Below are 15,944 nucleotides of genomic sequence, written 5' to 3' on the forward strand. Positions count from 1 at the left end.
GGTTTGGTACATCTTTATAGGAATTATTTTTAGTAATACTATTTTGTTATTTCTTTAGCATAGTCTCGAGGTACATAAACCAATGGAAGTTTACAAGAAAAGTCAATCGCGAATGCAATCATTCTAGGAGACATGCTTAATTGGCAAATTGTGCTTGGACTCAATCCCGATCCTAATATTAGAGCTCGAACCATGATTAGACAGGTCCCACATTCAAAGGACATGGATACATAAAGTGTTGCCAGGTAAAGTGCATTGAAGAGAAATCTGAAGTACTTGGTCTAGTTCCATGTTGAGTGGCATAGAATTGGACATGTAAACCTACAGGATCATAGCGGAGGAGTTTTTTTTTTGTGTCTGGAAACAGGATTAAACAGGATTTTCTAGATTCATGGTTCTCGCGTACGTCTCATCCTTAACCACAATCGTATTTTTATATCCTCAGCAGGAACCTATACCACTGTGCTATCTGGTGCTATCTTGAACTGGCTAGTCTATCTGTCTCTAAACATAAACCCACAACCGCCTAGAGAGAATGAGTATAAGTCTCCAGAGTTGGTGCTCCTGGCTCTTAGACCGTTAGCTTGAAATGAATCAACTGGATGGAGATGAAGGATGTAGGTAACAATTCTTTCCTAAGGGCCATCCGGCTGGGTCCTGGAGGGAATAAATGCGTTTTGTATAATGCAAAATGCTCTACCATCCTCTATTTGGCCTATTCCAATTTCCCAAATTTGCGTCGAATGTCATCCTCGCTAAACCGTCGGGTCTTCTTTTGCAGCATACATGCAATCTCATCCAGACTCATCCCGATCTGCTCCCCCATTGGGACCAAACATTTAGCCAGATACTTATAGTCCTTCCTGAACAACATCACCGTGATCATGATGTAGTCGATGTTGCGGAACACGAGTGCATGTTCAGCAGAGTAGCGGTCCTTGTCTCGAAGAAACGCGATAGGGTGGTCGCGCCAATGTCGGCGCGGATGAAGATGATGAGACGTATGGTAGCCATCATTGTAGCAGAAGCGGTTACTCTGATTGCGATCAGAAATCTAAACGATTATACAGAGAGGAAGACTGGACCTACTGCTACATCAATGAGTGTAATACTCGATCGAAAATCGGAGTTGGGGTCATTTTCATCCACAAATGCGTGCTGGCCCCAGTTGCCCACCATCAACCCAACCCGCAGTTGCAGCAGCGGGAGAAGAAAGACAAAAAGTGTGGGTTTCCAGCCAACGTGCTTCCATAGAAGGAACACGAATGCATAGTTGAGAAGCTCCCAGATACAACACTTAAGTGCGAAGCGGATATTCCCCTTGCGCAGGAAGTGTAGAGGTAGCTCCCACCATATACAGAAGAAAAACCGGCTGAAGTAACAGAAGAAATCCAACAATTCGTCACGTTGATATCTGATCGTTGAAGAAAGATCATTGGGTCCGTTGGCCTCGACGTGATGATGCTTCACATGATGGTAATAATAAGAATTCCATGTATGGCCCAAGAGAGGGTCGGTGATGTAGGGAAATAGTTGGTCGAACCACTGGAACCTGCGTTTCAAAATCCCTCCCATGTGGATATGTTGGTGCATCATCAGAGTATAGGTGCCTACATAGTAGGACTGCATGACCCAATGGAGGAAACCATGGACCCAGGTAAAGTGGTGGAATAGGATGAGTGCACTAGGTAGAGAGGTAGTGAAATATAATAGAAGATGAGTGAGCATCACCACATCCGTTTCTATACGGACAACATTCCTCGCAAGCTTGATGTATGGCTTCAAGACCCATTTATCCACCCAAGAAGGCAGTGAATTCTGAAGATCCTTCAGATCCAAGCTGACGAAGACAGTAGGATCAAAGTCAGGTGAAGATGGGTCATTTAGAGCTGCAAGTTTCTTGCTCGTTGTACTCCTTTGTGCTACCACTTAGCCATAGTTAGTCAATGTTATTAAGGCGACAAATGTCACGTACCTTGTTCCCTGGAAATACTTCCCCTCTGATCTGATTCTTGCAGAAGTTCCTTTAGAACTAGCAGGTCCGCTTGCGTCAAGTTTACGTCAATGTATTCTGAAGGGTCCATCATGAAAGGAAGAGAGCTATTTAAAGCAGGTTTCCAGAAATTGGGTATGAAACACCCTTTTAAGTAGAAACTTGATTTGTCTCAAAATATATTAGATTTTTTTTCTAAGCCTATGGGATTTGCAGTTTCATCCCTTTATCGATGAATTTCCTTAGGGCTCCTGAAGTACCCACTTTTTCTCATACCATTTCCACTAAAAGATGCCGATAGATGCCGATAGTCAAAATTTTTGAAGGAGATAAAAGGGGTAAATATCCACTTGAAAATATAATTTTATAGAATTTTACTAATCATCTGCACCATTTGACAGGTAATCCAAGTAAATGAATGAGCTTGCAGTCTAAGGAGTACCGAAGGCAGATGTGAATTTTTGATATTATCCAGTTTCTGTTTCATGGAGCAGAAATTTAGCCCCATAAGCGTCACCCTGATTTACATAATGACCTGTGGGGCCGATGACAACGAGTTTGGAAATATTAGTGAATTGAGATAGGCACACTCTAACTACGTGTTTTGTGAATGGTTGCTTTTTAATCTGCCTTCTGCGGTGCCTCAAGGCCATATGTTAATTCCACCAGCCAAGATAATTAATCCGAATTACAAATATGCGTTGCCAAATAGTAAAATACAGTTATCTTGAGACTACTATATGCACTGCATGAACATTGGAGAGTATAGATACTGAGGAGTCAAGGAGAATGAAAATGCGCCATTAAAACTGTGTATATGATGCAATAAAATTAGAAATACATGTCTAAAAATAAACCATAAATATTGTCACAGGCTGAACCTGTAACATACTATATAGGGCGCTAGATGCGACTGATCTTCGATCAGTCGTCTTGTACCTTTTTATAGGTCAAGTGGTTTTATCTCTACTAGCGCAGAGACAACCAAACCATCACAAATATACCCGATAAAATATTTCCTATAACCATATAAAGCATGCTTGCTGGTAGATCAAATTTATTAAGATAAACTAAACCCTAACCACGCGAAGCATAGACATAACATCACTTTCTAGTGTAATTAGGCACTTTTTCTGAGCAGAACGCAGTGTAAAACTAACAGGTTCAACCAGCATCCTCGCACCACGTCTACAACCCCTCCCCCCACGCAAACGGATTCAAATAATACTCCCCAATGTAATTCTGCACCATTTCCCACCCACCATACACCAATGCCCCGACTCCCGGCGTGATCGAAGCTTCAACCAGCCACTGCACCGCTCTCTCCCTAGCCCATATACGATATGCAGCATGCAGAAAAACGTCCACGAGCATCGTCCGCACTGCAATAAAACCCAGCTGCACGATCGCTTGTGACTCAATCGGTAGACGACACGCTAGGAGGTAATGCGCGCGCGCTGCGTGGTAGACTCTTTGATCAGGGGCTGGGGAAAAATGCTCAAAGAAGCGATCCATGAATGACGGTGTGGATGAGCTGCGTAGAAATGAGATAAAGAAATGAAAGAAAGTGGATGTCCAGTGATGTACATGGTGGGCTGACGTCTTGGTTAGTTCCGACTCAAGGGCCTGTCCCGCTGTGGTGAGGACTTGGTCAAGGAGGCACGGGTCGGATATGGAGAGACGGCGGGACTCTGGGTCGGAATTCGTGGGAGAGAGGGATGACTCTGTGTTGAAGGCATGTTTCTGATTCGGGTACTCGAGGAACGAGGTGTAGAATCGGGGGGTGAGAGGTTGGACAGTGAGGACTTGTAGGTGGAGTGACGCCGGGGGAATGGGAGATTGAAATACAATAGGCTCGAAGTGGATTGATTTGGGAGGGAGGTAGGTGATTGATAATGGGGATGAGCAACGAGAGGCTAGTTGAGAGAGATACTCTCGAAAGAATAGCTCCGAAATTCTGTCCAGTACATTAGACCTGTATACATCTAGTAGTAAGGCATTTTCAGGGTACTTACCGTTCTACCTCCGTTTCCTTGCGAGGATTACTTCCCTCTCGAACCTCTGGTCTCTGAAGATACTGCAAATTGCCTCGCAAACGGATTCGGAGAGCCTCTTTGACAATGCGAGGAGCAGAGAGCGCTCCCACATGAGTCCATCGAGAAATAAAACGTGCAATGGACCACCCCGTGCTGGATAATGGATCAACAGGTTCGCCCCATGAAGCAAGACGACTAGTCACTCTGACTTGTCCCTCGGGAGAGTTGGAGCTCAGGTTGGATTGAAGCGATGGGCCTAACAGGGGGTCGACAAACTTAGCTGTCATTAATGACCCTAGCGTTTCAAACGGGGAGCCAAAAACCAGCTTCTCCCAAGAGCCTTTATAGTGCTTGCTTTTGGATGCAGATGATAGGAAACGAATCGACATCCGTTCGTTGGTGTGTCTGGGCGAGGCTGTTATCTCCGTTGCAGGACGTGGTGGATCATCTACAGAGAGGTCATCCCCGGTCAGACGGAAGAAGATATTGCGTTTTTCATAGAAGGAGTTATTAATTTCCATGATCATTGCTGCCAGCTCGTGGTTGGCTGAGTATAGATACCAGTAGCTGATGGCACTTTTTTGGAAGCACAAGAACCGAGGGACGCTGACGAGATATGCGTATGGGAATTCTCGTGGATTCTCGCCCTAGAAATGCTTAGGAGCCTATTGAAGTGTCAAAGAGAGGATCGCGAACCACTGATTTCAAAAATATATGCAGTTTCTCCTCCAGACATCGATCTCCGCTCCCACGATCCAGATAATAGGCCGGATCAATAGTAAACCAGCATTTCTCCCAACGACGCTCCCATGCTGGGAGATTATCGATGGAGAGGAGATTCCCAATGCGGCCGCGAAGCCCAACAGGAATCCCCACCAGAAAGTAGTCATACCAATAGTTATATCTCTCTATTTCGGGGAACCTACGCGCATGGGACAGTCTGGCGGGAAAGAGCAGGGGCTGCCCTATAAATTCCTTCCGGGTCTCAGGATGGAGTAAAATCAAGCGCCGCCACAGATATGCTGCTGCTGTCAACCTGGACAGGAGCCATCCGATAGCAATAGTGACACACAAAACGACTAACAGAAGTAGTTGTGTCAAGTTTGGATGGAGTAGGTTTATTAAAAAGCCGGCCGAGACGAGCAGAGAATAACAGACAGTGTCCGAAAACATATTGGCGTTGTATGAAAGCAGAAAGATAATGAAGAAGTGAGCCTTAGTTTCTGGTATGTGGAGGGCAGATTACAATTCACTGTTTAATTTATTCTTTCATCTGTAGACCCACATGGTTTTATGCTCAGCTAACAGCATAATTTCAGAGTGATAGAACATAGACGAATCAGTCAACCTACATACGATGATAATAGCCAAGTATACTCCAACGCTGACAAAACAAGTAAGATCGGAAAATAGACATGGTATCCGGATAGTTAGGGAGTGTGTTTTTCCTGTCTCCAAATGCATGCGAGCCACGTAAAATGATTATTCGGTAAGGCGGGGACTATACATCAATAATAATACCGGAAAACCGGGGAAGGTGGATTAAAGAGGAGATTTAATCTTTAGACCCGGTTTATCTATCTGGTGGGCCACTGACCCTCGCATGCTCCATGGATGACAGTCTGTTGGATTAGCCATATATCTTGAGTTAACCATCTCCAGACCTCGGCTTTTCTTAACCATTGAGCTGCTACGCATCTTGCATCTGACGCTTGTGACTTATCTCCACTTCTATTTCTTCAGTCAACCTAATGAGAACGTTCGGTCGATGGTTGCCCCCTCGGGTTCGTCCCGCGGATGAATGGTAGAAACTTAAACCAATCCAATGATGTGGGAATTGACAAGGAAGCCGGGTTATGCATGCCTCTTGTCTGGACTGGTGTTATTAACCGCCGAAGAAATCTGAAGCCGAAGTAAACGAGTTTCCTTTTTCGACTTGCTCCTAATTATATAAAGTTTCCTTTGGCTGACTTTTGGCCCAAGGAAGAACTGATAGAGGGCCTATCGATATCGCCATATTTCTACTGAGCTTGGCGGTAACTCTAACAGAAGGACATGAAACGGGATACAAAATGAGCTAGCCGTGGACAGAAACAAGGACACAGAAACTCGTAATAAGAAGCTCAGTTCTTACGAACGCAAGGTAGCCCACAATTGATACACATTAATTTATGGACGGCAAATTAGATTAGCACGTCATTATCGGTGGCGACCGTCAAATCCTGAATTGGAGCGGGCATGGGATGTCTGGTGAAAATACTGTATCCATATTCGCCCTTCATCTTGGTATCTTGGTTTACCTACTGTTGATTGATGACATTCATTTGTCCAATTGGAACTCTGGCCTCGAATACAAAAGGAAAAAATTAAAAAAAGTCAAGACATGTCACATGAATAGTTCCCGTCGCATGACTGCGAGATCTATACAAGTGTAAAAGCCAAAACCACTTAAACAATGTCAACGATAACGTTATACGCCATCCTTTATCCTCTCCATTACCCATAAAGTAAGCGACAACGGAACAAACCTAGGTTGTCTCTGATCCGCCAATTGCAGTTGCTAGATATGTTTACCTACGTTGATAGTGCTTAAGTATATAAACTCTACCCATATTCGGTGTACCTAATGTCTCTCAGTTCATACTGACGTTCAATATATTGCTGTGGCAGTTCGACTATTATCAATTATGGCTAGTGTAGAAGCCCATCCGTTCAGAAAGGTCATCATCGTTGGTGCAGGGTTCTCGGGCTTGACCATGGCGTGCCAAATGAAACATAGGCTTAAATGTGATGACTTCGTGGTGTACGACCGAGAATCCGGGTTCGGAGGCACATGGAGGGTCAACACGTGTACTATTCGATTTGATCTGCCACATACACGAATCAGGCGTTACTGACGATGTATTCAGATCCAGGGTGCGGAGTTGATATCCCTGCTGTTTTCTACAGCCTTTCCTTTGCACCCAATCCAGATTTCTCGAATTTTTTTCCCAAACAGAAGGAGGTCCTCCAGTACATCAATAGAGTGGCATTTCGACTCAATGTGTCTCAGCATCTGGTGGGAAACACAGAATGGCTCGGAGCCTCCTGGCAAGACGACACCAAAACCTGGCGTGTCAGGCTATGTGATCTTTCCACTGGTCAGAACTTTGTTCAGACCTGTAGCATACTTATATCAGCGGTTGGAGTGTTGGAGAACCCCCAGCCCTTCAATGTTCAAGGCATCGAAAACTTTACAGGGGATATCATGCATACCGCTAGATGGAACCACAGCGTATCACTCCGAGACAAGAACGTGGTTGTGATTGGGAATGGAGGTATAATTTTTATTTTCTTTGGATTGTTTACCATTTATGATGTACTAATAGCCTTACCAGCATCGGCCACTCAAGTGATACCGACGATAGCACCAGAGGCTCGGTCCATCACCCAGTTTATCCGAGTGAGTTCTGCAATTTGAATGCCACCGTGCCACAATAACACCTGTAGTCATCACAATACTTTCTCCCCAGAGGAAGCAATCCTGCCATTACTCCTCGGTGGCAGACAATATTCCGTTTTGTGCCTGGTGTGCTTCGCCTGATAAGGCTCCTTATATTCCTATACCTCGAGACTTCGACCATGCAGTTCAAGCTTACTGGTTCTGGTGCCAAAATGAGGAAGCAGACTTCCGAAACATGCAAATCATATATAAGAAATAATGCCCCAGGTGAGCTTCCGAGTCGAATTGAACCACTCTCAACGCATGACCAACATGAGATATCTCATAGAACAATACTGGCCTCTTTTAATACCTGACTCTGAAGTCGGATGCAAGGTAATAATTCCACTTCCCCCAGTACCATATATAGCAACAATTCTAAACCTGATCAGCGACGGGTCTTCGACCATGACGGCTACATTTTATCTCTAAACCGGGACAATGTCCATCTCACGAATGATCCAGTTACGAACCTTCACAAACGCTCAATTTCAACCCTATCCGGGACGCAATATCCCGCTGATGTGATAGTATTGTCAATTCCGGATGTATTTCCACAAATCTGAAACTAACATTATCCCACCCAGATCTTAGCCAACGGCTTCTCTCTAACCCATTTCAACGCCGAGCTCCAAGGCCGCCACGGACGCCGCCGAAACGACCACTGGAAGGACATGGGTTATATCGAAGCATTCAATACCGTCGCCATGTCTGGATTTCCTAACTTTTTCTATATCCTTGGCCCCAATTCCGGACGCGGACACACCTCTGCTGTTCATTCCATTGAAAGGTAACCAGCTATGCTGTCCGAATGGGGGGGACTCAAGCTGACTCTGTAAAGCTATGTAAACCTTATCACACGGGTAATTCGGCCGATAATTGCGGGGTCAGCTCTCTCTGTTGAGCCGAAACTGGCCAGTGAGAAAGCCTACAATGAGCGATTACACGATGCACTCGGGAAGACGGTGTTTACTAATTCGTGTCACACGGTAGGATTACCCATCCAGCCTGATTATTTAAGAGCTGAGCAAATTCTTGCATAACATAGTGGTATATTGATAGCAAAACTGGGCGCAATTGGGCCATTTTTCCCTGGACGTCATTCTACATGTGGTGGATCACCGAGCTAGCTGGTCTAGGGGACTGGGAATATGAGGTATTAACTGCTCTTTGCTAAGAGAACTATAAGAGGGATGGTTACTTATACGCGTTTAGGTTCCGACAATGAAGCCTACAGGAAGATATTTTACTTTTCCTTTGCCGGTGTCCATGCTGGCTTCAGTTGTCGCCATGGCTTTGTTTGTGCTTGTTAAAGAGATTGTTAGTCAGAACCTGACTATGGGGCTGCCGTCATGTAGCTATTTTCTTGAGGTATTTTGGTGATCGGGATATACGCTGTAGCTATAAGAGAAAGTTTTAATAGTATGATACTATTATTACGATTTTCAAAACCATTTGTTAATATAAAATACACATGATAATTCCAAACTAGTGCGTACATAGACCCCACAGTGCTTTCTGTGGCTGAATTATGTTTTCTTATGCTGTTACTATAAAGGCACATCCTTAGTAGAACTGTGCATGTACGTCATACTATTTTCCTGCCACCAGTGCAAAAGTAAAATCAGTGGTCTAAATGCTTAGAACAGGTTTTTATCCTTATGCCTTGGAAGTATCCATACCTTAATCTAATTCATACCAAGCTACTGATAGCACCAAGCATGCGGGTTATTACCAAGGTTATTCTCTCCTGTGGTGGCGGTGGTTGACGGGATGGATTTTAGATTGAGTTCTTTACCGGACTGGTTCACTGAAAAGTAGGTGATTGTTCCAGGGTTCATTAAAAGTTTATCGCAATCCTGGTTTACTCTAATTTAGCTTACTTGACAAAAACAAGTTTCACGAAGTCTATGACAATGTACTTGGTAAAGAGGGTCTTCCGTGTTTAAAATTGTAACTACTGCCAAAATACTCGCTGGTACTCTATACCTGCTTTACCAACTGAACCAGGCACCCAGGACTTAAGCTTCATGGCTAAAATAGCGCAGAACTAACCATGATTACGACCCGGAAACGCCAAACCCGATACCTCGCGACCATGGAATTAGATGCTAAAGACGATTGGCAGGAGGCCCCGAATTACTACTGGGAACGGGTCAAGCCGGCACGCAATCGCACACGCGGAATCCCACCAAGTAGCATGAAGCCGGGGACGAAGGGATCGACACCGTTGGCCACGCAGGTCGCCACGCAATGGGGTGGCAAGAGAGATAGGGCCTTTTGATTTTATTTTGTACGCGCGCAGCGCAACAAGACGCTGAGTTTTCCTTTGTATTTACACTTGCTGGCTTCTTTCTTATGTGGGATCTATGGGTTTTATATGGCGTTTAAAGACCTTGCTTCATTAGTGAAGCGCGTGCATAACTAAACGCTTCGAATTAGACTGCAACAGGTTAATAAAAGTTTAGATTGAATTGGATTGTATTGTATTGAATAACCGCGATCCAAATGTAAAGAAATACAATATCCAGAATTTTCTAGTGCCCATCCACTCAACTATAGCACTACAAACTATCCAGTGTATGAACTGAACACCGTCGGTAGTTTAGTTGGCACATCTCGGATGTGCTGATGCAACGTTTATAAGGCACTCTTAGGGCAGTTATCGTCCCTATCATGATCCATTGTATATTGCTATCCAGGTGACTTCATGGGCCCTGAATGCCCCAGATGACATCTGACTGAGCGCAAGTACTGCTGCATCACGGAGGTCAAGACAAGCAGGTTTGAGAACAGTGAGTGGTTCAAAGGCTGTGGACTAGTATCCGGGTGTCAGGGATGTGCCTCGGGTTGCCTTCCGGTAAGACGCGCGTGGCCATGGACAGTTACAATTGGGGCTGCTACAAAAGTGGTGCTCAGGCGTACTGCTGTGACCCTGTATCATATACCGAGGTCAAACCCCATTGGAAAGCCTACAGGCTTTCTCCAAGGCAGTTAATAATTGGCTATTAACCCCATCGTGCACAGAAGAACCCACACTTATGGGCTCGCTGGAGAAGCGGGCAGCAGGCTGTTTGTTCGACGGCTTATATATACTAATCGACTACCTTACAGAGTTGCTAGAGCTATATTTAATGGGCAAGACTAAGCACTGCAAGGCGTATGCTGATGCATGGGATGTTGTAAAGCATAATTCCCGCACCTCAGCGCGACGACCTGTTGCCCTGGATTCACTCGAATAAAACTTATCCAGCATACATACAAATCCAACGGCCCGAGGGAAACCTCCAAATTCATTATTGTGTTCCCAGCCATCTGGAACGAAATGTTCGGTAATACTGACAAAACTATCTGGTGTCTACAAGATCTCTGTGACCAGGTAGAGTTCTGTAATGACGACGCCGGAGAGCAACATCCAGCCTTGACTCGGTAAGAGGTCTAAAGGAACGAGCAGGTGAGCTCAAGCCCTTAGCACTTTACTAGCTGTATCCTCGTCCACTAACTCCTTATGCAAAGCGGCGAGATGTCCCCGCTCGTCTTGAGAAGCGCTCCAAAGCGAAAAAGCTGATGTTCGAATGTAAGGATAAGGGTGGTAAGCATAAGGTTAAATACACCCGCTCGGTATACCTTGGGAACACTCAACCGGACCTTATGTCCGCCGCGGCTAGGCAGGCTGTTGACCTTGTCCAAAGAGATATGTGTGTAGACACGCATGTTCACGAGAGGCCATTACGGGAACGCAAGAAAATCCATATCGTACAGTTGAAGACTAAGTCAGCCGACTACGCTTTTGCATGGCCGCTGTGTCTTGCATGTCTTGTCTTAACCGGTGGAATATATCATCAGTCACAATTTGAAGTAGAGCGGTCAGCGTATTATGGTCCAATATGAAAGGAAAGAAAGAGGGGCTAAAAACAGAACCCCACATCCGGAGCCCGCGCGCGCAGTTCCCGGATGTTTCCAAAATTGAACACTGTTAAAGTGAGCAATTCCACTCAAACGCCTTACAAATCCCAAATCCGGTGCCATCCAATCCAAGAACTGTCATACCTCTTGGCTGCAAACTCCAGTCTCCGCCCGCGGCGTAAAAAAAAAAAAAAAAATGAAAAAAAAAAAAAAGGGCAAAGCAAGTTTGCCAACATAAATTTATCCCCTCCCCAGCGATCTGCAGACTCGCACGTGCTGCTGGGGAGCAATACGGAGAACTTCGGATGTGTTTGCTGCTAAAGAAATCCAAGATTTGCTCAAACAGGAGAAAATAGCAGTTATACGAACAGACCTTTTGGCATTTTTCTACGCAAGTTAAGTAATAATTTCTTTAACTTGCTTGAGTTAGTGCACCAAATAATATGTCTTATTATTATGTTTTAGACTTACTAATAGCGTCAGACTATAGTAATCAGTTTGTTATAATACACCAGGCTGTTTAAAGAAAATATTGATTCCACAACTCTGTTAAAAAGCTAAAAAGGAATACTGGGTAAGCGAAATTATAAATCTATAGATCTACTTTTAGGCCCCGTTATGCATGTTCAGCAACATAGATAAGGCTTAAATAAATAGATGTTATCTTACACAGTCCGCAGCTAAGACTATTGCTTACTCGTTCAGTTCCAATTAACCGCGACCTTGCTTCAACTCCAAAAGGTTAATTATATAATATACTGATATGGGGCTTTTTCTAATAAAGAAAATAAAGATATGTATTTAGGCAGCAGGCTCAAAATTTAATAGACAGAAATCTTTTTCTTTAAATAGCCAAAAAGAGAGCGAATGGCGTGCATCACAGTATTAGGAAGGCAGGCTCCTAGCTGGAATATATATGCTCCATGGTCTACCACACAAGAGAATGTGAGAAATTATTTTTTTGCCTTAAAATAACCAGTATCTAACTCCGTCTAGATTATAACGATGCCATATACATATATCCGCTCCTAGCCAGGGAAGGATTTTCAAAGGCAATATCTTGTCGCTCTTAATAAGTATCTTACGTTGATAACCACTCACTTAAAATTATTCAAAGAGTTATATCAACCACATAATTCCTTACTATTGTTTGTTAACCTGGTAATTTCCTTGCCATTTGAAAGGACCATGTTAACAGGAATAGGATTAACAATATACAAGATGGCGCTTCTCTGCGCCGCGGCCAAAAGGCTGCCTATAAAGTCTCCTCAGTTGCGCAAACAATCAACAGAGCTAATTTTATGTATTTTCTTATAATACAAGAATTTTCAAGGCTCAAAAGTCACCCTTTCTCTAGAATGATATTTAATAAAGAGTTGCTAAACCTTTATAGAGGCCAGGGCGCGGAGTTGTATTGGAGAGACTTCGGTATAGTCCCAACGGAGGCAGAGTATATTCGCATGGCGTTTTATAAAACCGGGGGCCTCTTCACACTCGCAACAAGGCTTTGCAATCTGTTAGCAAAAAGTAGATAGACCTCCTACAGTTAGCGCGAGTATTAGGGATTATTTTCCAAATTAAGATAACTACCGAAATCTATGTTCGGCTCAGTTAAGCCTGGTGTAGCTAAACATAATATAGTACTAGGAAGCCAAAAGGTTTTGTAAAGACCTACCTAAAGGAAAATTCTCCTTCCCAATTATTCGCACCATTTGTTCTGGACCTGATAGTAGCAGAATCTTAGAAATTCTTCAATTAAGAACCAAGGATGTTGATCTCAAAAGTTCGGTCGTATCATTTTTAAAGGATACTGTAAAAGTTTCGAGTATAACAGGGACTACCTTTAAATACTGCAAACTTGGGCCCACTCTTTAGTAATGTCATATGATACAGATTGCACTAAGCTTAAGGCAATCCTGGAAAAGCTACAAATTATTTAATTAAAGAATATTATTCCTTATACCTCTATCTGTGTCAAGGATAGGTCGAGAATCGGCCAAGCTCGGGTCCTGAATCCTTATCGATAAGCTGAGTATACGGTGACGCAAAGCTATGGTAGTATCTTAATAACACATTGATATATTGTTATGATTTTATTAACTGTATTGTTACCTTATCTATGGGCGTTCTATATATTATCTTGATCTGTTCAAAGGAGAAGAGATCAAGGATTAGTTTTTAATATATCTTAATATAAAATATAGTGATACTTTTTTCTACCATCTTACCTAGCTAACAGGTTAATGTACCCGGCCAAATAGGTTCATCACAATTTGTACTTTGTGCCTAGGTTCAATTCGTCGGATTTTATTTTATTTTTTGTTTTCACTGAGTACTTAACCATTAATGTCTCTTAATTAGGGCTGGACGAACATAATGTTAAAATACAAGTATCCGTAATATATTCGTAAATCGAATACAAAAAGCATAAGGAGATGATCCATAACGCGCCCTCCGTGCCAGGAGCAAACAAATCCCAAGATGCCACGAAACCACATTATGGAAGAGCTCGGTAGCATGAATAACAGAGATCTTTTCCGCCTTTAAAGTGATAGAGTTAACAGCGTGAAAGTTAACGTAAGGGAATGAACCAACCTCTACTCCTATCCACGGAGACTAATAGTTCCTCATGTAGCTCTGGGGCCTTTAAAACCCCTGGAATCGTGGCCCCTGGGATAACGTGATATTAAGAGGAAATTACCGAGAGGCATTACAGATATTGCGAGATGAATGATATCTTTTACTATCTGCCTGCCTTTGGGTCTTTACTGACAATATCATATGTAGACTATCGCGGTGTTCCGCTACCAGAACTTGCCCAAATCCCGGGAACGCTTCCAGATGGTCTTTGATGGCATTGCAACCGATCTCGAATGGACTTCCAAAGCATGCGAGGACGCCGATAAAAAGGATGTTAATTTGGAGGATTGCTGGTGTAGGTTCTTTCAGGATCATACTGGTCGTATTGTGAAAGCGGTTATCGATGAGATGAGGCAGAAACGGCATCCATCGAAGAATCTCAATGATAAGAAGTGAGTGAATCTCTGTGTCTAGCTGATTGAGCTTTTGAATTTGTTGCAGATGGATTCGGAGTATATCACTTTGGAGGGGTTTAAGTAAGAGGGATATTCTCCAAGTTCATAGAGTGCTTGATTGATTAGGTATCTAGCAAACATGACTCTTACAGAGAGATCCTTCGAGTCGTTTAGATAGAACTAAATAAAGATAAAAATATTGTTATGTCGGAAAATGCTTTACCTACATTCACTAGACCTTCCTCTCCTGACAGCAATGGATCCTTATTTCACCACGAGTCATGGCTCGAGCCCTGGACGCACCCTGAATTCCCACCTGACGAGTCGCTCAGGGATCAAAAAAAGAACTATTTAAACAGAAGGAGAGGGTAGAGCGTACGTCGATGCAACAATTGTTCGAGAAATATGTGGCCCTGGGGCTACTTTATCTACTGGACCACCTACGCAACCGAGGAAGATTGGACGGCTGTCCTGGCCAAGCTTGATCGTTATTTCTACCACAGTCAAGCCGTCTAAGGCTGGCTCCGACCGCGAATTGCTGCCAGGGTAGTTGGATGTTTATAAGCTTATCTACGAAGTGTACCGGGATTTTATTACTGGGTGACGATGTCACCCTTAAAAAGCACCGAGAGTGGGTAAAAAGGTACGGATTAAATCCTTACGCCAGTTCACGATTCGGTTACTGCCTCATGATTGATAAGCAGTATCTTCAATCCATCTTAGCATCGAAAGAGCCTGGAACCATGGAGCCGGCCAGCTGGAATCAGTGGACAGGACAGCACGGATATATTAGTATCTTGTATGTCGTGGACCGCAGTTCCGAAGATCTAGAATATGACGAGGGGCCGTTTTATAATGGGTGTATGCGGTTATAGCTTGATACTCCCCCGATTTTGCTTATAGCTGCAAGGACACTCCGCTCTGTGAACAATATTGTGGTGTTGATAGTCGAGAACGGGTTTTGTATACCAATGAAAGACTCTCAAATGGCAAGACTAAGAACACGGTTACTCATTGGCGGAAAGGGGGTATGGATGTCTATAAGTATGAACGAAAGCCCTATCCATAGCAATTTTTTATGCTGGCGAAATTAGTCCCAGGATCGCCTGGGCACTTTTTCTAAAGAGCTGTCGGTCCAAACCCAATGTAAATAATAGATAAGTTCCGCCTTAAGTGTTCTTTTAAACTATAATGAGGTCCAGTGCTTAGCTTTATTTATGCATATTTACACGTGTCACTATGTACCATGGAGTTATGTGTTTTGCCTCTATATGAGGCTGAAGAGCGGCTATTGCATAGCTCCTCTGTGGCTCCATCTAGTGCCTCTATATCTCATCCTCTCTCTCCTACCTATAAGAAAAAGATGCAAAGCTTAAACTAACACAAATGCATCATGAGATAGCTCATTATCAAATGTTTTGTTTGACACTCTTGAAATGGCTGAAGCTTTTGCTCCTGCTATCCAATTACCACATAGGAATAATCTTGAAAGC

The 15,944-nt window shown here is 43.6% G+C and overlaps 4 protein-coding genes across 4 annotated transcripts; 2 read left to right on the top strand and 2 right to left on the bottom strand.

The window, feature by feature from the left end:
• Positions 1-715: 715 nt before the first annotated feature.
• On the bottom strand, positions 716-2,084 carry ATNIH1004_009290 (uncharacterized protein; the record flags this gene model as incomplete). Its single annotated transcript, XM_033573887.1, has 3 exons — positions 716-1,036; positions 1,090-1,928; positions 1,976-2,084. 3 exons carry the CDS (start codon positions 2,082-2,084, stop codon positions 716-718), a joined length of 1,269 nt encoding a protein of 422 aa, XP_033424439.1.
• Positions 2,085-3,181: 1,097 nt separating this feature from the next.
• ATNIH1004_009291 (uncharacterized protein) lies at positions 3,182-5,202 on the bottom strand (the record flags this gene model as incomplete). The annotated part of the gene is made up of 3 exons (XM_033573888.1): positions 3,182-3,950; positions 4,009-4,676; positions 4,726-5,202. 3 exons carry the CDS (start codon positions 5,200-5,202, stop codon positions 3,182-3,184), a joined length of 1,914 nt encoding a protein of 637 aa, XP_033424440.1.
• Positions 5,203-6,716: 1,514 nt separating this feature from the next.
• ATNIH1004_009292 (flavin-containing monooxygenase) lies at positions 6,717-8,687 on the top strand (the record flags this gene model as incomplete). The annotated part of the gene is made up of 7 exons (XM_033573889.1): positions 6,717-6,879; positions 6,939-7,346; positions 7,407-7,471; positions 7,903-8,040; positions 8,098-8,300; positions 8,352-8,499; positions 8,559-8,687. 7 exons carry the CDS (start codon positions 6,717-6,719, stop codon positions 8,685-8,687), a joined length of 1,254 nt encoding a protein of 417 aa, XP_033424441.1.
• An 879-nt stretch (positions 8,688-9,566) lies between these two features.
• ATNIH1004_009293 (uncharacterized protein) lies at positions 9,567-14,452 on the top strand (the record flags this gene model as incomplete). The annotated part of the gene is made up of 3 exons (XM_033573890.1): positions 9,567-9,752; positions 11,027-11,266; positions 14,204-14,452. 3 exons carry the CDS (start codon positions 9,567-9,569, stop codon positions 14,450-14,452), a joined length of 675 nt encoding a protein of 224 aa, XP_033424442.1.
• Between the last annotated feature and the right edge of the window lie 1,492 nt (positions 14,453-15,944).

This window comes from Aspergillus tanneri (assembly GCF_003426965.1).
Source record: "Aspergillus tanneri strain NIH1004 chromosome Unknown AapTan_6_pilon_pilon_pilon, whole genome shotgun sequence".
Lineage (NCBI taxonomy): Eukaryota > Fungi > Ascomycota > Eurotiomycetes > Eurotiales > Aspergillaceae > Aspergillus > Aspergillus tanneri.